At 42.6% G+C, this 24,385-nt stretch overlaps 1 protein-coding gene across 4 annotated transcripts in view; it reads left to right on the forward strand.

Annotated features, from left to right (window-relative positions):
* TSC22D1 (TSC22 domain family member 1) overlaps positions 1-24,385 on the forward strand; it is a 54,474-nt gene that overhangs the window by 10,354 nt on the left and 19,735 nt on the right. The window contains exons 2-4 of one of the 4 annotated variants that reach the window (XR_013393319.1): positions 4,821-4,992; positions 8,942-9,051; positions 10,943-11,326. The exons of 2 other annotated variants lie outside the window; for them this stretch is intronic. Coding sequence is in view for 1 of the 2 variants with exons in the window: in XM_077930730.1 (XP_077786856.1) it covers positions 4,934-4,992 (59 nt within the window). In the remaining variant the exon portion in view is untranslated. Of the gene's footprint in view, positions 1-4,820; positions 4,993-8,941; positions 9,052-10,942; positions 11,327-24,385 lie in introns of those variants that run through there. One more of the 4 variants, XM_077930730.1, reaches the window with a different exon arrangement.

Below are 24,385 nucleotides of genomic sequence, written 5' to 3' on the forward strand. Positions count from 1 at the left end.
ATTTTTTTTACAGCTACTTATACCCTGCCTTTCTGGAAACCATTCCAGTGCATTTTACCATTAAAAAAAAATCAATAAAATATAACAATTTATTTAAATGATATATAGGAATTCCCAGAGACCAGTTGGTGGTAGATGACCCTGCTGAGAAGGGGACAATCCTAGCTAGCTAGAGCAGGCTGTGTGGTGCTGCTTGCCTTCCTGCTTTTCTCTCCTGGCATCAAGATGTGTCTGCAGTTAGGGTGGCTTGAAAGGGATTTTAAAAAGTCCATTAAGTGTAGCTCTATCAACAGCTGTTGGTTATACAGGTATCTCTCCTCTTACATGGGGGTTATGTTCCTGATCATTGCACATATCAACAAAATCATGTAAAGCCAGAATGCCCCCTGGAAATGTGTAAAAAGAACCAGAAAACCATTACAAAAATCACTGTGCTTAATGGTGAGAGACAAATGCGGCTCCAAATCTTCTGCGTAGTCTTCTTTCTTCATTCCCTTGCTGGATGCTGCTGCAGATGATATAAGGAGGGTGTGGGGTTGACTGGTAGCCAGAAGAATGCTTGGCTGTGGTTCAGATCCAGAGGTGGGTTTCCTCGGCACATCTGGTGCTCCTGGTTTCTTTGTGAGGAACATTATGATTGACAGCTGCTGCTGTTGTCTCTTGAACTCATCAAACATTTCCTTGTATGTTCTCAAGAGTGTCTGTAATCCCATGGATGATTGTGAAGCTTCGTTCCATGGAGGGGTCAAACTCTGCAATCAAATCATTTGTGTGCTTTATGACTCCATCTCTTCCACTTCTTCCTGGATGAGGTCAGCAAAGCCATCACCACCCATTTGCCTGGCCGTCTGCACAATGTCCTCTACCTCTGTGGCAATGCTTGGAAATCCCTTGAAATTGGGCATACATTCCTCCCACAAGTTCTGCCGGTATGCATCCACTGTTTTAGCCTTGGTTGCTTCCACTGCTTGTTTGATGTAGGTGATGCGACGTGCAATGTTAAAAGAATTCCAGTATGCGGTGAGGTCAAGATCCAGATCAGCATCCATCACTGTGATCACTGTCTGCTTCCCAGAGCCACCTGGCTGGCCACGCTGCGAAAAGGGATGCTGCACTGCGTTAGGGCTGCTTTTCTGTTTTTGTGAAATGACGGCTACCAATGCCAAGTATTGATAAAACAAGAGCCATTGTGATTTTGATGTCGTCGGTGTTATAGTCTGGTGTGGGGATTTCTTTACAGCCCGAGGGCCACTTTTTATCGTTGGTAACTTTCCAGGGATTGCAACGCAGTGGTGGATATACAGTGGTGCCTGGCAAGACGAAATCAATTCGTTCCGCGAGTTTTGTCGTCTTGCGATTTTTTTCGTCTTGCGAAGCACGGTGTCGGGAAAGTTTAGGAAAAGCTTCAAAAATCACCAAAGTCTTCAAAAACCTCAAAAAAGGCTACCACACCGCGTTCTATGAGTTGCTCCTCGAAGTCAAGTCGCAACTGTATTAACGGTGTTAAGAAAAAGGAAACAAACTTGCAAGACGTTTCCGTCTTGCGAAGCAAGCCCATAGGGAAAATCGTCTTGCGAAGCAGCTCAAAAAACCCTTTCGTCTAGCGAGTTTTTTGTCTTGCAAGGCATTCGTCTTGCGAGGTACCACTGTATCCAAAGTGGACAGAACAAGAGATGTGACTTAAATCTTTACAGAGGAGACTACATACATTCCAGTTATGGAAATATCAAGGGTTTATATCCGGATAGGCATCCTTTTAAGATGACTGCAAAGCATTTGAGTGGAGCAGTTTGAAGAAGCAGGGCCTATTCACACCAGTAATTTAAATCATGCTACACTCCAGATGACTGTCTACAATGAAGATATACCAGGTTTACTGGAAGATCTTTCCTGAGTGGTGCGAATCTCAATGGACTTAAGTTTCTGCAATCTTGCTTAGAGCAGGGTCTGAAGCCTAACACAAGCAGCAGCTATTTCATCAATTTTGGCCAACTGCGACTGCAGCCTTCTGTCTGCTCATCTGCTGCGGAAAAGGTCCCTGTGTGAAGCAAGGTTGCGGCCCACACCGGTTGTTCACCACTTCCGTACATGGGACCTGCATAAAATCCTGATTGCTGTTCAAAAGCCACTGATTGAGTCGCTGCACAAAACATCCTTAAGGCTCATATCTCCCGAAGTCCATTTTATAGTGTCTGTAACCACAGCCAACCTAGCAGTTCGAAAGCACGTCAAGTGCAAGTAGATAAATAGGTACCACTCCGGCGGGAAGGTAAACGGCATTTCCGTTTGCTGCGCTGGTTCGCCAGAAGCGTCTTAGTCATGCTGGCCACATGACCTGGAAGCTGTACGCTGGCTCCCTTGGCCAGTAAAGCAAGATGAGCGCCTCAACCCCAGAGTCGGCCATGACTGGACCTAATGGTCAGGGGTCCTTTTACCTTTACCTTAACCACAGCCAGGCTAGTTTCTGATTTCAGTGCTTTCCGTGGCACGCAATCTATGCATTTTTTTACTCCGACTGAGTGGTCATAAGGACTGGTCCTTCCATGTTAATTGTCACATATAATTGCAGTCAGGGTCCTGCCCTGGTTGGGATTAGCTGTTGTCCAGCCCAAGTCAAACTCCCACTTCATGAGATTGTACGGTTGGCACCTACCTGAAATGTAGATCTGTGCGAGTTGTGAGTTGGCCTGTTGGGGACGTATTCTGTTAACCAGCTGCGACAAAGTATTAAGTGTTGACTGCGATCCCTACCTCATTTATGCAATTTTAAGTCCCACCTCAAGGCAAATTTTTAATGCTACAGTTTCACTTTGGGAAGGCGAGTTTTGTTTTCTTCTCCCTATTGTTTCTTTATTCATAATTGTCTGAGTTTTAGTGCCTGATTTCTGCTTGATGAGTGTGTAGACAGAGGAATGCTGGGATCACTGCCTCCTTCCCATGGTCTCTTCCCTGCCTTCACTCTACCATTGGGTCTTTCTTTTTCGAAAACTTTTTTTTATTAGTTTTCACAATATTATAAACAAACGGACAAACACATAAGACAAACAAACATAAATCATAGACTTATTGAAAATTACAGTTATTAACTTTAAGTGACTTCCTCGCTTCCCCTTGGTTGAATTTCATTGCATGTCCTTTTAACGGTTTTCCAATTCCCAATTCTTATAAAATTTAACTTAGACATTAACATCCTTAAATCTTTACCTTATGGAATTAAACATATTAATTCATCACTTAACATAAATAAAATCCTAAGCCAATTAAGTATCTGCAAGCTGTTTTCAGTTAATTTGACTTAACAAATTTAGCTAGATAATCATTAAATTTAATCCACTCTTCCTGATACTCCTCCTCCTTCTGGTCGCGGAATCTTCTGGTTAGGTTGGCTAGCTCCGAAAAATCCATCATCTTCATCTGCCATTCTTCTATCGTTGGTGATTCTTGGGTTTTCCACTTTTTAGCTAACAAAATACGGGCAGCAGTTGTGGCATACAAAAATAATTTAACATCTTTCTTTCTACCATTGGGTCTTGAGGCCCATCCCAGCAGGCTCACTCACACTACACAGATCTGCATTTCAGGAAGGTGTTAACCATACTTTTCTTGCTATTGTTCCCCAAATTTCTGTTGACATTTTGGTGATCATAATGCTAGAATCTTTACTGTTTCTGCTTTGCCATTTGGAAAATATTCCTTAAAATTAACCACAAAATGGGAATTGGGTTATTATCAGTTTATTTAAAGTAAACTAAAGGAATCTTGGGGGGGGGGGGGATCTGCTGGCAAAGTAGTAACAATTACCGTATTTTTCGCTCTATAAGACGCACCAGACCACAAGACGCACCTAGTTTTTGGAGGAGGAAAACAAAAAAAAAATATTCTGAATCTCAGAAGCCAGAACAGCAAGAGGGATCGCTGCGCAGTGAAAGCAGCAATCCCTCTTGCTGTTCTGGCTTCTGTGATAGCTGCGCAGCCTGCATTCGCTCCATAAGACACACACACATTTCCCCTTACTTTTTAGGAGGGAAAAAGTGAGTCTTATAGAGCAAAAGATACAGTACTTTGTAAATATCAACAGCCTTGAAATTGTCGCATATAACAAAATGCGTGGACTATGTAAGCAAACTGGATCTCTTTATTCGTAGAAAGGCATCAATAATAGATTTGTAGCTCAAACATCCTGTTTGTGTTCATGAGAAAGGAGTTACTGCTACATGTTAAAGTTTACAAGCAGCAAGTATGACTTTCTTTAAAATAAAAACAGATCAGTCTTAAACCGGGTCACGTGGCCAGCGTGACAAAGCTGCATCTGGCGAGCCAGAGCCGCACACGGAAACGCCGTTTACCTTCCCGCTAGTAAGCGGTCCCTATTTATCTACTTGCACTTTTGAGCATGCTTTTGAACTGCTAGGTTGGCACGCGCTGGGACCGAACAACAGGAGCGCACCCCGCCGCAGGTATTCGAACTGCCGACCTTTCCATCAGCAAGCCCTAGGCGCTGAGGCTTTTACCCACAGCGCCACCCGCATCCCATTATATAAAATAGGTTGATATAAAATAATCCATTTCTCCCATTTGCCTGCATTCTTATTGCATTGAGGCTGATTTCCTTGGCTGGTGCCACTTCTTTTTAACCTTGTTTTCAACCACAGTGTGCGCTGCTTCGGTTATATAGATCTTAATGTATTCTGTAAATATAGCATGTTTGAGTTTTACATCTACTTGACTTTTATCTTTTGTTTCTGGGATACTGTGAGAGCCAAAACCACGACATACACATAAAAATGGATTTATGTTTCTACTGCATTTTTCTTTTGTAGTTGTTTCTTCTAATTTGCTAAACTCTCTTAACTTCTGACTGGAGAAATGAGTGGAGAAATGAAACTTCTTCAGAAGCAACAGACAACACTTTCCCCTGACTTTAGAGACTGCCATGAAGGATGCATTCCATAACTTGAATGCAAAGCGGAACACAGCCGTACATCCTTACAGGTGTGTGTGTATCAAACTGTGCTTAAGTTTGAGAACAAACACTGGCTTCATGTTGTTAACAGAAAGCAAACTATAACCGTGTCGATTATTTAATCTGGAACTTAATGGCAGGCAAGTGTCTGGAAAAAACCCAGTGGGAATATTGCGATACTTCAACAGTATAGTAGATATTTGAAAAAAATGAACAGAGAAGTTCATGGATTATGGTGCACCTTCTCCTTTGCAGATGGCTAATAATAATAATAATAATAATAATAATAATAATTTATTATTTATACGCAGCCCATCTGGCTGGGTTTCCCCAGCCACTCTGGGCGGCTTCTATCTAGAGATTAAAAATACTGTATTTTTCCGTCTATAAGACGCCTCCATGTATAAGACCCCCTTATTTTTAGCGACTCAATTTTAAGAAAATGAGGGGAGATGGCCCAAAGTTGTTGAGCTTCTACCCCCCCCCCCCCACACAATGCAGCTGTGGGCAGGAAACACTCCGTGTATTGGACGACCCCTGTTTTTTGAAATAATTTTTGAGTCAAAAAACTTCGTCTAATACATGGAAAATTATGGCATATTAAAACATCACTCATTAAAAACTTCCCTAAACAGGGCTGCCTTCAGATGTCTTTTAGACTTTGAAGTGCAGGGCCAGTATATTGGTACCTCTCAGGTGGGTGCCATTGCCATTCTAAAAGAAAGAGGTGAGTTCATGGTGAGTTCCGGCAGCACCTTTTCCCAGAAAAACAGCACCGGTGACATCAAACCTGGTGAACTTGTTAGTAAAAGAAAAACGTACTTCGTATGTAACACTGGCACTGCTAGAATTGAAAGAGGGAGTGGATATTGATAACTCTTGCCTTTCGGAGTGTGAGGAGTGCTCTCATTCCCTCTGCGCATTCCCTCCCACCAGTGTGGCTTATGGGGTGGGGAATAATCAATGGCAAAACTAATATTTAACTTTATTTCATGTAAGAAGAAATGGTAGTGGCGACTGCCCCTTTTAGTAGCCATGAAATGTACCTTGTAACAATTGACTGACTTTTCCAATACATAGAAATAGCTTTTTGGTTGGGGAACTATTTTGAGTGTCGTAATACTCCCACTCCTGTTCATTGTAAGCTCATAGAAAACATGAAGAAAGAAAAATCCTAGTTTGCTTCCCCCCCCCCCATTTTTTTTCTTTTTTCTTTTTGTTATTTGTATTTTGGGATTTTCAAACTGAGGATTTTGTGTTTTAGTACACATATTCTGAAGAGAAATATTGCTTTCTGATAAAAACTACAGATTTCTGCCTGCTTATTTTTATTTATTTTAAAAAAAATCAGGTAACTGAAACTGGTAAAATTAGAAACTCAGCAACTGTAACCGTACTGGAAATTTTAGTTCAAAAGAAACTGCAACATCTAGAATAATCATGATGGATATTTAATAATGAATGTAACCTTTTGTACTGTGATCCAAGTAAATTTGTGAAATGCTTTGGTCAAGGGAAGGCTAGGAGAAGCCACAATTGTCTCTTCAAATAGGCCAGTGATCTCTGTTCATTACAGGCTTTATTCATCGTACAAGGTAAAGTTATGTTGTGTCTGCTGGTTCAAGGAAAATATATAGGTATAAAAGGAGAATTCCTGGATGCTAAGATGCAAGTTTAAAATATGCAGCAAAGCAAAGCATGGAAAATAGGCTGTTAGACCTTTAAAATATGTCTTTCCAAGTGAGTTCCAAATAGTCCCCTCTTCCCTCAGCATAGGAAAAACCAACATGTTAATAAGTTAAAAATGGATTACCAACACTCTCCAAAGGTAAGGTTCACGTGCTTTTCAATACATCAGGGAGAAAAGTTGCATAGATTGTAAAACTTGGTTTAGGAAGTGGTAAAGTTCTGAGATTATTGGTATAGGAACACAATAATGACTTGTGAGGGCCATGTTGCTCCAGTTTAGCTTAGCTCCAGCTTAATCACATGCCGAGTTCATCCGGTAGACTGAAGGGGAACAAAGGCTTGATGACCTAGTCCCTCCCAAGGTGAGCTGAACTTGGCAGGACAGCTTACTCTATGGTCTTAACCCCTTCTGGCATCAATTAGACTTAAGCATGTTGGTTATATGAAGCTGGTTATCCCACAGTAACGTCTGACGTGCATGAACAAATAACTAGCTCTACAAAACTAAAGTTGACAGACTTTCCTGTTTAATATCCTAGCATATAACCCTTCCACTTAAGGGACCCTTGATACTGCTTTTTCCAAAGGATACATGGGAAGTAACTGACCTTGTACAGCTAACTTTAATTGCAGATGATAGTGAATTGTGTGCTTGCTGAGTCTTCTAGACAATGAGCACCACATATCTGTTTTCCTTTTGAGTTCTGTGATTGTCCCCCTCCCCCAATTTTACTTCATGATTTTGAATTTTAGATCAGGCATTGGTGGCAGGCATATCTGAACCGGTTGTTTAATTTTGATTAGTGTCGCTGGTGGGAATTTATTATTATTATTATTATTATTATTATTATTATTATTATTATTATTATTAGGGTTCTAAAACAGGTAACAGCAACCCACTCGCCCCCCAAAAGTATGCAGAGCAGGAAAAAACAAAAAATCAGAAGTCAGGGTACAGAGGCAGTTCCTACATAAGTATTCAGCAATTACATCCAGAGGACATTCAAAAGGGGTTATCTGTTTCCCGCACAGTAGCAGTAAATGGCTGGTGGGAAATTTTATTTTGTGAGAGGCTGCATATATACGATTTACTTTATATAAATTTACTTTCCACTGTATACTAAGTCTTAAGCAATGCTTTTTCATTGTGTGTTTTTTCTAAAATAAAGAGATGTGCTCCTGTTTCTGAAAGGCTTTCGATGAATGGTGGTATATGTGTGGATTGGAAGGACGTCTTAAAAGACTGATCAGAAAACTGACTAAAGGAACATGGAGATTGTGAAGGATCTTTTCGGCTAGCCTTCCTTTTATTTCCTGAGCGCCCTAACAGTGTATGATGGGAAGTCTTCTATTCTCACACTTACTACTTAGGCCTCCTTACCCTCTTAGTTGCACAGGGACCTCCATGAGTAGCTGCCATTGCGCTGCTTATGTGTCATTTGGAAATAGTAGCAAGGTGTTTCAGCCACTTGAGTCAGTTTTCCTGCAGGCTGGGTATGGGGCTATGGTGGGGAGGCACTTTGAGAAATTTGGCCCTGGCGTCACTTGCCTATCGCTTCCTGGGAGCTGGTATGGCCCTGGTAACAAGAATCTTGTGGCTCCTTAAGGTTTTAAGAGTGACTATTGCAGAAGGATCTTTTCTGGATCAGACATGCATCAGAGGAAGTGGCTTTTGGTCTAGAAAACGTCTTGCTGCAACAAATCGGTTAGTCTTTAAGGCACCACCAGGCTCTTTGTGTGTTTCTGTAGCAGATTTATCATGGCAAGCTTTCTAGACTTTGCCAAAGACAAGGTGCGCAGGCATAAAATGCTAGTGAGCTACTTTTTCTCTGGTTTAAATACTCAAAATAATTTGCATATGAAGCAGAGATCCAGAGAAATCAATATATTTTTTATAATTAACAGACTCTCGAGCCAAAATCAAATGGGGTCATTAAGTAAATAGTTGATTTATTAGATCTATATCTTGGCCTTCCTGAAAAGATCTCATGGTGACATACGTGGGGTTGTCCCACTTTATTTTTGCAGTAGACCTTGGTTAGACTGAGAAAAGAGCTTTTCCTAGGTCACACAGTGGGTTTTATGGTGAACAAGTATTTAACCCAGATGCAACATTTTTGCCACGTTACAACATGCTGGCTCTCAAGTTTGTGGGAATGTTTCATGTGTTTTCTTGATCTGGACTAGGCCTTTTGTCCTTTCTGTTTCTGATTTCTTTCCCCTCATTCTGTTTTTTTTTTTGTAACCTTGTTTTTGTGTGATCTAAAATGAATGCTAATATTTCAACAGATACAGAGTGACTGAGTCTTAACATTGCTCACTAGTATGCCCATGAAGAGGCATGGCCAAAGTTAATTATGTCTAGAGCAAAATCTGGGCGGTCTGGCTGAGCCAAGCAGGTAGGTAAAGATGCTTTGTTTGTGAAACAAAATAATGTAAGCCAACACATACAGTGGTGCCCCGCAAGACGAATGCCTCGCAAGACGAAAAACTTGCTAGATGAAAGAGTTTTCTGTTTTTTGAGTCGTTCCGCAAGACGAATTTCCCTATGGGCTTGCTTCGCAAGAAGAAACGTCTTGTGAGTTCTTGCGAGTTTGTTTCCTTTTTCTTAAAGCCGCTAAGCCGTTAATAGCCCCTAAGCCGCTAATAGCCGCTAAGCCGCTAATAGCCGTGCTTCGCAAGACGAAAAAACCGCAAGACGAAGAGATTCGCGGAACGGATTAATTTCGTCTTGCGTGGTGCCTCGCAAGACGAAATTAATTCGTTCCGCGAGTTTTGTCGTCTTGCGATTTTTTTCGTCTTGCGAAGCACGGTGTCGGGAAAGTTTTGGAAAAGCTTCAAAAATCACTAAAGTCTTCAAAAACCTCAAAAAAGGCTACCACACCGCGTTCTATGAGTTGCTCCTCGAAGTCAAGTCGCAACTGTATTAACAGTGTTAAGAAAAAGGAAACAAACTTGCAAGACGTTTCCGTCTTGCGAAGCAAGCCCATAGGGAAAATCGTCTTGCGAAGCAGCTCAAAAAACAAAAAACCCTTTCGTCTTGTGAGTTTTTTGTCTTGCGAGGCATTCGTCTTGTGAGGCACCACTGTATTGCAAAAACCACAGAATCGTTCTAGAGGTGATTTTCTGAGGACAGAGTAGCCCTTTACGTATTGTTGCAGCTATATTTGTGATTTATATTTCCCCCACTCCCCAAACACCCCTCTTCTATAGGAGTGCAATGTGGCTTTGCCAGTTTAGTAGGCCTTTAGCAAGAAGAATCCACGATTATGGATGCCATAAAGATGTGCCTTTTAAAACACAGGCAAACTATTCAGTTGTATGCTTAGCAGTAGTTCTAGAACTTGTGGCTCCTCTTTTTACAGGCATTTCAATTTGGGATTTCACGAAAGTATACTACTGTACATAAGCATGGAAATAAAATTTAGCCTCCAGTAGATCAAAGAGTATATCATATTCAGGGAATGTGATTAGATCACTAATCCGCTTTGAGACTACAGCTAGAGATCAGAAATTGAAGAATATCAATAGGAGAGGTTCTTTTGTGTGAAATAAAATTTCAGTAACATGGAATTGTGGTCATCCTCTGAACGATGACAGTATAAATATTTGAAGCCTTCTCTGCAAGAGATGATCACTGTTTTCAAGAACAACAGCATTTCTGAAACTTCCTATCAGTTGCAGAGATTCCCAGTTTTGTGAGCTTTTATCTCCCAGATTTATCTCTGATGTGACGTTTCAGTTTGTAACTTTACATTACTAGTACGTCCATTGGAATAACACAACATTTTCTTGTTTCAAATAGTGTACCCAGTCATAGCTTAGCTTGTTCAGTCTGTTCTGGTGGTAAATAAATACGTCAAGGGAATATTGTGATCTCCAATGTAAAATCTGCTGTTCAAATGTTAAGTTACTGTTAGAGAGCTAGGCTTGTCCAAAACAAATTGTTATATGAAGTATCATGGTGCCATTTTCTATACAGCCCCTGTTTAGAGCAAGGATATGTGCATTCTTGAACAGGTGCATATTAATTAAGACACTATTCTCTCTTCAGTGGACATGTACCATCTGGCTAGAATTAATTATTTTTTGGGAGCATTTCTGATTGCGTGTAAAGAAAGCAGCATTTCACCATCGCTTACTTTATTTGAGTTCTCTGTAGAAGATAAACATCTGAAGAAGTTACGGAGACCATGGGATGAAATGAGTCAATAGCGAATCCAGTTTGAAAGAATACTGATAGAATGAATGAGCAGGTTTCCTTAAATGTTTTGCTCTTCCTGGAACTAGGGGGGAAATGCCACCAGAAATAAATAAGTAAAGGCAGAACTGAAGTCCTGGAGGGCTTGGACCTTTGTATGGAAGAACAGCGAGGATGGCAAACAGCTGAAGAATTAAAGAAATCTGTCTGTCCTGGATCCCATTTTTAGTCTCCAAAGCGAATGGCATCATGGTTTTTATCGTTGTCCAAAATAATATTAAATATTGGACAAAGCATGTAATGTTTTAAGCAGTGTTTCATGCTTGCCACTGTTTGGAAGTGGAAGATTATTTTATTACTCCAAGCAACATTTTGAAAATACTTAACGAGCTCTCACTTGTGCAAGGTGACTAGAGGTTATTACTACCAGAGTAATTGGATTACTGCTAATAAATATTTAAAGCCAGATAAAACATGCTTTTTGGTTGGCCTGTAGAGCTGTGTGGTTTTATTTGCAATTTGGCGCAGTTAAACTTGGAAGGTGGTGCTTGTCTTTGTATAAGGGGTTGAAGAAGAATAAATTTGAAGAACTTAAAATTTACTTGACTAACTTTTTGCAAGGAACTTTTATTATTAGTTCATCTAAAAGATTATATGACTAGGGGTTGTATCCAGTGCTGCCGTTCTGCTTGTGCAACAGACTTCTACTTGTGCAACAGAAATCCCCCTCTCCTTTCCCCATGCAACCTCAAAATATGGAACAGTTTTTGGGAGCTTGCAGGGTGAAGAAGGGCTAGTTCAGTTGTGTGAGCAGTATATCGCTTATACAGTGTGAAATACAACCCTTAGTTTATAAATGAAGGGGGGGACACACACAGATTCTGAGATTTGTTTTTTTGTTGTATGAACAGGCTGCAGGAGCCTGTAATACGGTTTACTTGTAATACGAAAAATTTGTTTCCATGTGTTAATATTCATGGGGTGGACATAGCTGAATCATAGTTTACATGCATTATAGTCCAGGTTTGAAGCTCATTGACTCCATTAAATGATCTTGCTCAGCAGGATTCAATAACGATTTCGCTGGATATTTTATTTTATTTTTATTTATTCACAGCTTGATTGTAAAAACCTCAAAGTGGTTTACAAAAGATATAACAGTAAAATAAATAAAAAATTTACAACCCTACTTTAAAACATATGAAAGATAAAATACTAAAACAGATTAAAATGACCTTAACTGTTTTCAGCCTTTGGACAGGCTTGTCTAAACAGGAATTTTTTAGCAGGCTCTGGATTAGCTTCTACTAGTCATTTCCTTGGCTATCTAAGCCCATGCCTGATTGGCAGTAGCTTTCCAAGGCCTCATATTGGGCACGCCTTAAGCAGTTGCTGCCTGTGTACCTAAGCATCAATGTGTAATGCTCAGATAGTGCTAGATTAGGGGAAACTGTAGGATCTGAAAGGTTTTTACACTCCTGTCATTGCTGCCCTTGAACGTGGTCGTGCGAAGTATTTCTAACTGGTAGATGCTTTTCTGAAACCATAGTTTTGTTTCCTAAAATCTCAAAGGTATTGTTAGCTTGCTTTCACTCATTTCAAATACTTGCGTGCTGTTTTGTAGCATTTTGAATTCTGTTTAACAAGCCTCTGTTTCCTTAGCTATTCCAGCCTTATATCAGGCTTTCTAGCTTAGGGCGACTTCTCTGGCGATTCTGTTCCAGGCGTAGTTTTGGAAAGCATGTTACTCTGGTCTACGTAGTAATTACGTTTGAGAATGTTGTTTTTCACTGTTTGATTTATGAACTGCAGGTTGGAATCTGTGAAGGGAGGGTTGGGTGCTAATTGTGTGCCTGAATAGTGAAACGCTTAGATGCTGGTATGTGCCAGTACCAAGATGCCTCTCAAGGGCTCTGCAGATACAGCTCCCAGTCATCCACCATGATACAACTAACCTTTGTAGAGGCCTTCAGAAGCTTCTCACCTGAACTGAATTCAGAGGTGAAGCAGTCATGGACATTGCAGTTTCATAATGCTTCATGTCTCTGTATTGCTCAGCTGCAAGAGCATTTAGGGCTTAGCATGAGGAAGATTTGACAAAAGCTACTTGAGGTTGTGGCAAACTACAGTCGTACCTTGGATCTTGAATGCCTTGGCTCCCAAACGATCGAAACTCGGGAGTGTTCCGGTTTTCAAACGTTCTTTTGGAAGCTGAATGTCCAATGGTGCTTCCAATTGGATGCAGGAGCTTCATGCAGCCAATCAGAAGCCACACTTTGGTTTCCAAACGTTTTGGAAGTCAAATGGACAGATTCCATTCGACTTCCAAGGTACGACTGTACAAGAAAAATCTATCTTCATACTGCTTCAAGAAGAATGTGGATATCCAGTGTAAATCTTCACTTGAAGCAAAGCTTTAATGTGGCAAATATGGCCAAAACTTCTGAATTATGGTTAGGGATTGAGATGGACTATGCCTGTGCTTTGTGTTCTGTGAAGACCAGATCCGGTAGTGCAGTGTTGTGGCTTTCTGTGGCTTGTTGCCACTGAGAATATAGTAGTTACGGTCTCAAACGGCAGGTAAGTTTGAAAATGTAATAGTAATATGTGCTCAAGGCTGAATCAAGCTGGAAGAAACTCAACATTACAAATTTCATGATTTGTATGCAAGTTGTTATGCAGAGAGATGTGTGTCTTACTTAGAACAAGTGCAAATATGTTGTAGTTTTTCTAGTCTATTAGTTGTCTTGGTTCTTGTTTTTATTTTCTACATGCCTTTCTCCCTTTATCTTTTCTCAGTCCCTTATAGTTTTGCAGTACCTCCCATATTTTTAGTTCCTTTATGATACCTTTTTGTGTTACCACTGTGGATTGATTGATTTACAAATTATCGTGTGTGTGTGTGTGTGTGTGTGTGTGTAAAATATAAATATCCCCCTCCCCTTTTTTTCTTTGTACAAAGATGAGGGGCCATAATTCAGTGGGAGGGCATATGCAAAAAAAAAATTCTCCACATCTCTGAAATGAATGGCATGGGTAGTACTCCCAACGGTATGTGTAAGGTTATTGATAGTAAGTGAATTACTGGAAATCATTTGAAAAAGCCTGATGCAGCTGTGGGACTGATAGCAATTACCTAAACAATACAAAGCTTGATCCCCCTGCTACTTATGAATGAAAACACACACACACAAAAACCAGTGCTTGATTTGCATTCAGTGTATACCCTAATTTTCAAGTTTCACATTTGTGCCCAAATGGTTCGTGTACAACAAACCCAAGTGGTACCTTGGGTTAAGTACTTAATTTATTCCGTAGGTCCATTCTTAACCTGAAACTGTTCCCAACCTGAAGCACCACTTTAGCTAATGGGGCCTCCGGCTTCTGCTGCGCCGCTGGAACACAATTTCTTTTCTCTTCCTGAAGCAAAGTTCTTAACCCGAGGTACTATTTCTGGGTTAGCGGAGTCTGTAACCTGAAGCATATGTAACCTGAAGCGTATGTGACCCGAGGTACCACTGTAAACACACACATTCTACTCCTGTAAAAACACCAGGCAGGCCCCACAAATAACCCAGAGATGCATTTTAAATAAACACATTCTACTCATGTAAAAGGGACGCGGGTGGCGCTGTGGGTAAAAGCCTCAGCGCCTAGGGCTTGCCGATCGAAAGGTCGGCGGTTCGAATCCCCGCGGCGGGGTGCGCTCCCGTTGCTCAGTCCCAGCGCCTGCCAACCTAGCAGTTCGAAAGCACCCCCGGGTGCAAGTAGATAAATAGGGACCGCTTACTGGCGGGAAGGTAAACGGTGTTTCCGTGTGCTGCGCTGGCTCGCCAGATGCAGCTTTGTCACGCTGGCCACGTGACCCGGAAGTGTCTCCGGACAGCGCTGGCCCCCGGCCTCTTAAGCGAGATGAGCGCACAACCCTGGAGTCTGTCAAGACTGGCCGGTACGGGCAGGGGTACCTTTACCTTTACCTTTTACTCATGTAAAAACACGCTGGTTCCTGGACCGTCTGCAGGCCAGATTGAGAAGGCGATCGGGCCGCATCTGGGCCCCGGGCCTTAGGTTGCCTACCCCTGCCCTAGAGGCTTCCCCCGTCTTTTGCCCTCCCAGGACAGCCTGCTCTGCTCTGCCAGAACGTCTTCCCTGATAGCTCAACTGTGTCAGGCAGTTGTACTTTCTCTTCCAGTGGGGAACCAGCTGACCCTTGTTGCAGGCGTAACTGTGTGCTTCCTCAGGTAGGAAAACAAACAAACATGGGTGTTGCAGCTCTGGCTGTCCATGTCTCTTGCACCTATGTACTCCTGACACAGTATTCCAGCTCTCCCCTGCTAAACACCCTTGCAAACACCTCTGTTTGCTATCTCCCAGCAATGTAGGAACTGGGGGCTGCTACTTCCACCCCTAACCAGATCACCGACTTACTTCCTCTCAGCAGTAGTCCGTCCCCCTCAGAACATGACGCACACGAAAGTACACAAGCAACCCTCCAAACAGCTTAGATAAGCAACCAGTTTTACTCCCAAAGGCACAGGCTCAGTTTGTTCTGTCTCTTCGACCAATCCCTCTCAATTGCCCCAGTTTACTGGCCCTGTTTGCCAGCTCCCAGAGACTGAGAGCAGCTACACAGAACTGGTGTTTTATTCCTCCCGGTGGTTTTGGAAGTGCAGGAGTCCTCCCATTTAGTAACTGAATCGGCTACAGTTTTGCTCTGTAAGTCCTCCAAGCATTGATAGGATCACCTCATTAAACCGCGGGTGACTTGGCAAAATGAATTGGGAGGAAAACTGAAAGCAGAGCTCCCCATCAGAATAAGTTGGCTCATCACTAATTGACAAGTTTAGGCAGTTCTGCTTCGTTCTGATTATTTTGACAACTCCAGCAAATCTCACTGGGCAGGTTGCATGTGCTCGCAAGCTGCAGATCCCATTCTTTGCGGTCCTTTCCCACATTTTTGTGGGAACGTAAAAGGGCTGCTCAAGTCGCTACTACTAGGTTGCTCTTCTGCCCTTGGATTTATAGAAACATAATGCAGTTGGCACCAATATTTTTTTCAAGTCAGAGTGAAGAATAGCACGACAGATCCAAGGCACAAAAAGAGGTATTTCATTTAGTGTAGAAAACTGCTTATTGGATGCATGATAGTAGGATGATTTGGGGGGGGGGGGAGTTCTCATTTGTTCCAATGAAGTCCCTGATCTGGATCAGTACCATGTCAGTGAGCAACTTGTCGAAGCCCCTCACTGACTTCCTATAAAGGTCTGTGACAGGTCGGCAAACTAAGGCCCACAGGCCGGATCAGGCCCAATTGCCTTCAACATCTGGCCCGCAGACTGTCCGTGGATTGGGGTGCTGATTCTGTTCGTTCGGGCTGTGCCATTCCTGCCCCCCGCGCCATTCCATTACCCCCCTCCTTCATCCCATCTCCCCGCCCTGCCTAGAGGAGGAAGGGAGCTGGGTGAGCGCCATTTTACGCAGCCCCTCTCCGGAGCCAGCCCTTTCGCGCCACTCATCTTCCCTCCGCCACTGCCCCTGCCCTGGTGCTCCTGTGGGCCAGAGAGCGGAGCGGATGAGCTCGCTCTGCCAACCACGAGAAGCGGCGGCGGTGACAGTGGTAGCAGCCCCAGGGAAGGTAAGCGCAGCGGCTGGGGGTGAGGGGTGGGGAGGAGGACTACTTGCCCCCCTCTCCGCCTCTTCCAGCTCCCCCCTCCCCCCGTGCCGCTTCTCTGACCCGCCACAAGGTCTGAGGGACAGTAGACTGGTCCACAGCTGAAAAAAATTGCTGACCCCTGGTCTGTGATCTGGGTTGTCGGAATCATTATTGTTGTTGATGTTGCTGCTGCTGTTGTTATTGTTTTGTTTTTGTTACAGTGGTGCCTCGCAAGACGAAATTAATCCGTTCCGTGAGTCTCTTCGTCTTGCGGTTTTTTCGTCTTGCGAAGCACGGCTATTAGCGGCTTAGCAGCTATTAACGGCTTAGCGGCTTTAAGAAAAAGGAAACAAACTCGCAAGAACTCGCAAGACGTTTCGTCTTGCGAAGCAAGCCCATAGGGAAATTCGTCTTGCGGAATGACTCAAAAAACGGAAAACCCTTTCGTCTAGCGAGTTTTTCGTCTTGCGAGGCATTCGTCTTGCGGGGCGCCACTGTACTATTATTTCTTCTATACCATCTTCATTCAAGGATCACAGGGTGATTTACAACAATAACAACAACAATAATAATTTATTATTTATACCCCGCCCATCTGGCTGGGTCCCCCCATCCACTCTGGGCGGCTTCCAACAAAACACTAAAATACAATAACCTATTAAACATTAAAAGCTTCCCTAAAGAGGGCTGCCTTTAGATGTCTTCTAAAAGTTTGGCAGTTATTTTTCTCTTTGACATCTGGTGGGAGGGCGTTCCACAGGGCGGGTGCCACTACCGAAAAGGTCCTCTGCCTGGTTCCTTGTATCTTGGCTTCTCGCAGCGAGGGAACCGCCAAAAGGCCCTCGGAGCTGGACTTCAGTGTCTGGGCAGAACGATGGAGGTGGAGACACTCCTTCAGGTGTACTGGACCGAGGCCGTTTAGGGCTTAAAGCTCAGTACCAACACTTTGAATTGTGCTTGGAAACGTACTGGGAGCCAGTGTAGGTCTTTCAAGATAATAAAACCACAAAAAATCCTTAACACAGTAACAAACAAAAGCAGTTAACACACACACACACCCCTACAATTTAAGAGGCCATAAATTGTTTTATTAGCCAAAGAACTGAAAAAAGAAGAATGCTTTTGACGGGCACCGAAATATACGTAACCAAGGTGCCAGGCGAATCTCCCTGGAGAGAGAGCATCTTACAAATGGGGAGCCACTGCAGCAAAGGCCCCGCTCTCGTGTTGCTTCCCTCTGGACCTGTGCAGGAGACATGCAAAGAAGGGGCTCAGAGGGTGATCTCGGGGTCCAGGCTGGTTCATATGAGGAGCGGTGGTCTTTGAGGTATTGTGGTCCTGAGCCATTTAGGACTTTAGAGGTTGAAACTGTCACTTTGAATTGGGCCTGGAAACATAATTGGCAGCCAGGGCAGTCGGGCCAAATCTCAAATTGCCTTGCGCAACTTGGCCGCTGAATTCTGTACCAGCTGAACTTTCCGAAACATTTTCAGAGGCAGCCCCATGTATAACGCGTTGCAGTAATCTAACCTAGAGGTTACCAAAGCATGGATGACGGAAGTTAGGCTATCCCTGCTATTTGGTGTGAATGGTGGCATATCTAGTTTGTCTCCCGAGTATTCTTTACTCGGAATTCCTGTAATAGTTTCACTCTTTGGTGGCAGAGAGATTTGTGTATGTTGCTAAAAGATGAGACTGAGCTCTGTCCCCCTATTTACCTGGGAGTTACCCCTAATGAATTGAGTAAGGCTTACTTCTGAGTAGATATGGTTAGGAGTGCACTGTTACAACGTAGGGAAACGAAACAAATAAAATGGGAAGGGAGAACTGAGTGCATACTTTATGGAGTGAGCAGAAAGTGCTAATATCAAAGCGTTTCAGAGAGGTCTGTGTTGGTTCAGAGAATAAAGGATGTATGGACACCACAGGATGCATTCTCTGATATCCCTGTGGCCATCTGTTTTCAGTTTTTAGCAGGATGTGAAAAAATACTGGACCTCTTCTCTGGCACAGATTACCCGCAGTTTATTTCGCTCTGCATTCAGTCTTCCTGAATTCTCCCAAGGATGTTCAGCAAAAAAAAACTATTTATTTCTGTGTTTTTGCTAACGGCAGATTCAATTCGTCCACCAAAATTGTAGGTAGGTTGATCTCTGCTTTGGTGGATTAATTTTATTCTAGCAGAGAGAAACCCAAACGCTAGCCTCATTAATGGTTGACCTAGCAAGACGTTGGTTCCATCTCTGCAGACGGAACAAAAAATTTGCTTGCATCACTTTTTATATTAATGATGCGCTTGGCAGAAATGGATCATTTGTTGCCATATTGGTTGCAGCTCTTAACAACTGAAGAGGAAGGGAATTCGTATTGGATGACAATAAAATCTTACAGTCAGTTTAGTGGGGTTGAGGGGGAAAGAGAGGTGGGGAGAAACATGAGAAAGAGAAAATTAGGAGGAAAAGTGGAGAGGGGAGGGAAACTTTCATTCTTTGCATAGTATATGAGTGGAGCTTTTTTGTCAACATCACATGGACAGGTGTCTTATTTTTGCTGGCGGAGCGAGAGGTCAGAGGGCACAACTTGTAGGAAGGACTCTACCATTTAAAAACAGAGACACTGATTGTAATTTTGTTACTCATGGAAAATCTTTCAATAAAAACATATGTTTTTAAAAATAAAAGGGCCGAAGCCTGTTAGAAGTGCATCTGTTTCCCCCTGTTCAAAACAAAACACCAACGACAATCACCCAGAGGAGGCAAAAACTATTTCAGAAAGATTTTCTAGAAACCACCACATCAGTGGCTTTGACGTAGAATGTCAGTAATGTCAGATGGCGCATAATTGCAGTGCTGTGCTTTTTCTACCACTGTGAAATTACGAACCTTGTATTGTTAACAACCACGCCTTCACTTTAAAAAAAAATATTTTTTAAAAAATAAGTCATAATAATAAACTTTTTAAAAAATAGAAGGTTGTAAAATAACTTCGTGCACAATGTTATAAAATTATCATAATTAGCATTAGTTATACATTACTGTCACGTTGGCTTATTAAATGTTTTCAATCCATACCTCACTGGTGCATTAAATTTCAAATTAGTATATCCTGTCCATAAGAATTTTTGTGGTGATGATGGGATTAAAATGTTTTGATTTTCATCAGTAAAAGTTATAAAAAAAAAAGGAAGCCAAACTGTGTCAAAGGTATCTTTTTTGGAAATGCCTTTATAATTGCCTATCGATGATGTGTGATGCGTTCTGATAGAGATATTGTTGACTCAAGCCTCAATTTGTGTATTGGAAACTTCCTTCCATTGTTGGGCAATAACTAGCCTAGCTGCTGAGAACAAGAAGAAAATTCTTTAGATTAGAGAGTAGAGTTTGGAGTCAGGTCTAAGGATCTTGTTTTTGTTTTTATTGTGTTTTTTATGTTTTTATATTGTGATTTTATCTTGTGAACCACCCTGAGACCTGTGGGTAGCAGACGATACACAAAATTTAATCATCATCATGGCCATCCAGAAAGTTATATTTTCCTGTTGCCTCATCAAACCTGTGCTGTCAGAATTTGTACCTCTCAAACACAGGGCTTTTCCAGGTTTCACCCAAGATTGCTGGTTAAGCACAACTCAGCTGGAAGCTTAAAGCAGCCCATTTTATACTCCAGTAAGTGTTGTTGTTGTTGTCGTTTAGTCGTGTCCAACTCTTCGTGACCCCCTGGACCAGAGCACGCCAGGTCCTCCTGTCTTCCACTGCCTCCCGCAGTTTGGTCAAACTCATGCTGGTAGCTTCGAGAACACTGTCCAACCATCTCGTCCTCTTCTCCTTGTGCCCTCCATCTTTCCCAACATCAGGGTCTTTTCCAGGGATGCTCCTAAGTGCAATGTTTCAATTGTCGCCACCTGTCAGACTTGAGAGACAATAGAGTGCGTTTCTGGGGGTGGTGTCAAACAGCTGACTTAGAGACTCTGCTTGGATTTGTTTAGGGTTGACTCTCTAGCCTTTTCTTCTGCAAGATATTCTGCAAGGATCAGACTTTTCCTTCTCCTCGATGGGCTACCCCGTTTGATTAGGCCCCAGCAGCCCCTCACTTCCCTCTACAGCAGGCAGAGCCAAACTTGGCCCCCCAGCTGTTTTGGGACTACAATTCCCATCATCCCTGACCACTGGTCCTGTTAGCTAGGGATGATCGGAGTTGTAGTCCCAAAACAGCTGGTGCCCTGAACGTATTCCGATATCGCCTGGTCTACTAAAATCACAACAGAGCTACAGAAATATAGGCTTTCTGAAAATACCTTCAAATGAGACATATCTACCCTACAACATTCTGCATCAAAGTAGCAATAAGTTTTGCACCAGATCAGTGCGTTTCCGAGCACAATTCAAAGTGTTGGTGCTGACCTTGAAAGCCCTAAACGGCCTCGGTCCAGTATACCTGAAGGAGCGTCTCCACCCCCATCGTTCAGCCCAGACACTGAGATCCAGCTCCGAGGGCCTTCTGGCAGTTCCCTCACTGCGAGAGGCCAAGTTACAGGGAACCAGACAGAGGGCCTTCTTGGTAGTGGCGCCCACCCTGTGGAACGCCCTCCCTTCAGATGTGAAGGAAATAAGCAGCTATCCTATCTTTAAAAGACATCTGAAGGCAGCCCTGTTTAGGGAAGTTTTTAATATTTGATGCTGTATTGTTTTTAACATTTGATTGGGAGCCGCCCAGAGTGGCTGGGGAGACTCAGCCAGATGGGCGGGGTATAAATAATAATAATAATAATAATAATAATAATAATAATAATAATAATAATAATTAGTGCCAAGCTAGAGTCAGAGTGGCAGTTGTGTTCAGTTTGCTCTGCAATCCGCAAGATTGTCTGCTTAGTTCCCGCCGCTCTGTGTTGTTTGCAGAATCTAGTTACAAATGAATGCTTTGGATTCAGTCAAGGCCAGTGATTGTTCTGGTCGATCTGAAAAGCCTGACTAGTAGAAGGAGGAGTTTAGTTAGCAAAGCCAAAAGAAATGTAATAATTAGTGGTAGCTCTCTGTCTGGCCCACTAAGCACATCTCCTTTGCCGCTAATTCCCAGCTGAAGTGCTCTCTCTTTTGTGTTGGTAGGGGACTTGTAGCATTCCTAAAAAAGTAAATAATAATAATAATAATAATAATAATAATTTTTATTTATACCCCGCCCTCCCCAGCCAAGGCCGGGCTTAGGGCAGCTAACAAGCAATAATAAAAACAACTTAAATGAATACAACTTAAAAACAAGATTAAAATACAACAATTAAAATATTAAAATGCAGCCTCATCACAGGAGGAGAAAGGGAAAAGAAAAAAGAAAGGGGGGAGGGAATCAAATTGGCTCCAAGCCAAAGGCCAGGCGGAACAACTCTGTCCTACAGGCCCTGCGGAAAGAATTCAGATCCCGCAGGGCCCTGGTCTCATGAGGCAGAGCGTTCCACCAGGCCGGGGCCAGTGTTGAAAAGGCCCTGGCTCTGGTTGAGGCTAATCTAACTTCCTTAGGGCCCAGGACCACTAGGGTGTTGCTATTTATGGACCTTGAGGCTCTCCGTGGGTCATACCGGGAGAGGCGGTCCCGTAGCTACGAGGGTCCTAGGCCGTGAAATCTGTTTTCATTGATGAATTACTGAGTATTGAGTCCATAACTTCGAGGGACCTTACCTGCTTTTTAAACAGATGCCTCTGGTGTGTCTAGTTCCCCCCACCTTTTCGACTGCACACGATCACCTCTCCAACTGCACATGTTGCGTCCAACGGCTTGACTAAAAAAAGACTCTGCATAATTGTTCTTGCAAGATGCAGATGTGAGATATATGAGTTGCATGAGCTGATTTGGTGCACATGCATTCCACTGTGAGCAAGATGGAGGCATCCTGTCTTCAGGTTTTGCACCTGGGAGAGCAAAAAGCAGGTGTGCGGCTAAGGGATGCCCGCTTCTCCAATATCTAGAGCAGCTTGAAGTCATTCTGAAAGTAGCACTAGCCTGGAACCCCGTAGCACACAGCAGTGAAATGGCAGCAAGAATATGCTCTGTCTTCTGAAGTTTATTTGTCGGCCTGGTTTAGAAACTCTCCACAGTTCCTTGTGCAATTGTCATGCATTGCAGCAGAACCTGCTTAATAGAAATACAGTGGTACCTCGCAAGACGAATGCCTCGCAAGACGGAAAACTCGCAAGACGAAAGGGTTTTTGGTTTTTTGAGTTGCTTCGCAAGACGAATCTCCCTATGGGCTTGCTTCGCAAGACGGAAACGTCTTGCAAGTTTGTTTCCTTTTTCTTAAAACTGTTAATACAGTTGCGACTTGACTTCGAGGAGCAACTCATAGAACGCGGTGTGGTAGCCTTTTTTGAGGTTTTTGAAGACTTTGGTGATTTTTGAAGCTTTTCCAAAACTTTTCCGAAACTGTGCTTCGAAAGACGAAAAAATCGCAAGACGAAAAAACTCGCGGAACGAATTAATTTCGTCTTGCGAGGCACCACTGTATTGTGTACTTTTAAATTAACAAATTAAAAAGTACCGATCCTCAGTATTTTAGACAGGACACCAGTTATTCCACTGTCTGCAGAGTAGTGAAATCTCTGAAGATCTGAGGATTAGTCCTCTCTGGGTTCGCTTAATTCTAATTAGGGGTGCTTCTTTAATGCTATTACTGTCAGCGGGGTCATTTATGAAAAACAAAATGAGAGCTAGGTTGGAGATCACTGAGTGGTTTGGATTGGGTGATATATTCTCTGTGTACAAAGGAGGAATACAGGAGGTCTACAATAGGATGGAAAGGAGTGGTTGCCAAAATAGAAAGTGAAAGTTTGCTTTAATTGAAAAGACTGAGAGATACTGAAAAAGTAGGACTCCAAATCAGGTTTTTCCCCCTCTCCCCCCCCCCCCCCCCCGTTTGATTTGTGTGTGTAATCTATCAATTAGTGCCACCTATAGGTCAATTTAAAGTTTGTCACTAGTTTTGAAGTGTATGATCTAAAGGGGAGAAAAATGAGCAATAGTTTCAGAGGAAACCCACAACCTTGGTCTTGACAATGAAGCTGACATTATCTTGCACCTCATGAAAACCCTCCTGGGTGAAGAAGGGCTCACACGTGAAAGGAACGTTAATTACATCGCACAACAAAACTCAAAACTGAGATGAAGTTCAGAGGTATCATTTAAAATAAAAGGGATGACGTGTCTTACCTGGTTAGCAATAAAATATGGCTCAAGGTTTGGGGTGCTCATGCCTCCTTCCACCGTGTGGAAAGATAGGAGTATGGCATTTATTCTGGGTCTTTTGCAGAAACAAAATTGATGAATTTGTTTTTTCTGCCACTCTCATATCTCATATATTCAGTGAGATCCAAATTTGGAGTGATTGGAATAGATAAAAAGCGGTTTTGGTAGGATCACCATTTTTACCATTGCTAATCTGTCTGGGAGGGTAAAATGGGTTTTCTCTTTTTCTTTCTTTTTTTTTCAAATTTTGAAGAATTGTCTGCCATACAGGGGGATAGGTTTGTGAACAGAGTCCGTTAAGGTTTTCTTGTTCTGTTTATTCCCCAGTATATAAGCTGTGAATGCATTTTGGATTGATAATGTTGCATAGGGGTTAAGCTTTTGAACTATTGCTGCTTACGTGTTCAAAGGGTCAGGTGTCCTTACCATTAAATCGTCAGCAAATAGTCCAGTCTTATAGTTTTGTTTTCCAATTCCCTTGATGTCCAGCATTGTTCTGAGGAATATAACTAGGATGAACAAAAAGGGAGATAATGGACAGCTTTGCTTTGTCCCCTGTCAAATCCTCTCTGGGGATGAATTTATATTGTTTGTTCTTACTGTGGCCCAAACTTCGGAGTATGTTTGTTTCAAAATGTGTATGCAT

This window comes from Podarcis muralis, chromosome 6, assembly GCF_964188315.1.
Source record: "Podarcis muralis chromosome 6, rPodMur119.hap1.1, whole genome shotgun sequence".
Taxonomy (NCBI): Eukaryota; Metazoa; Chordata; class Lepidosauria; order Squamata; family Lacertidae; genus Podarcis; species Podarcis muralis.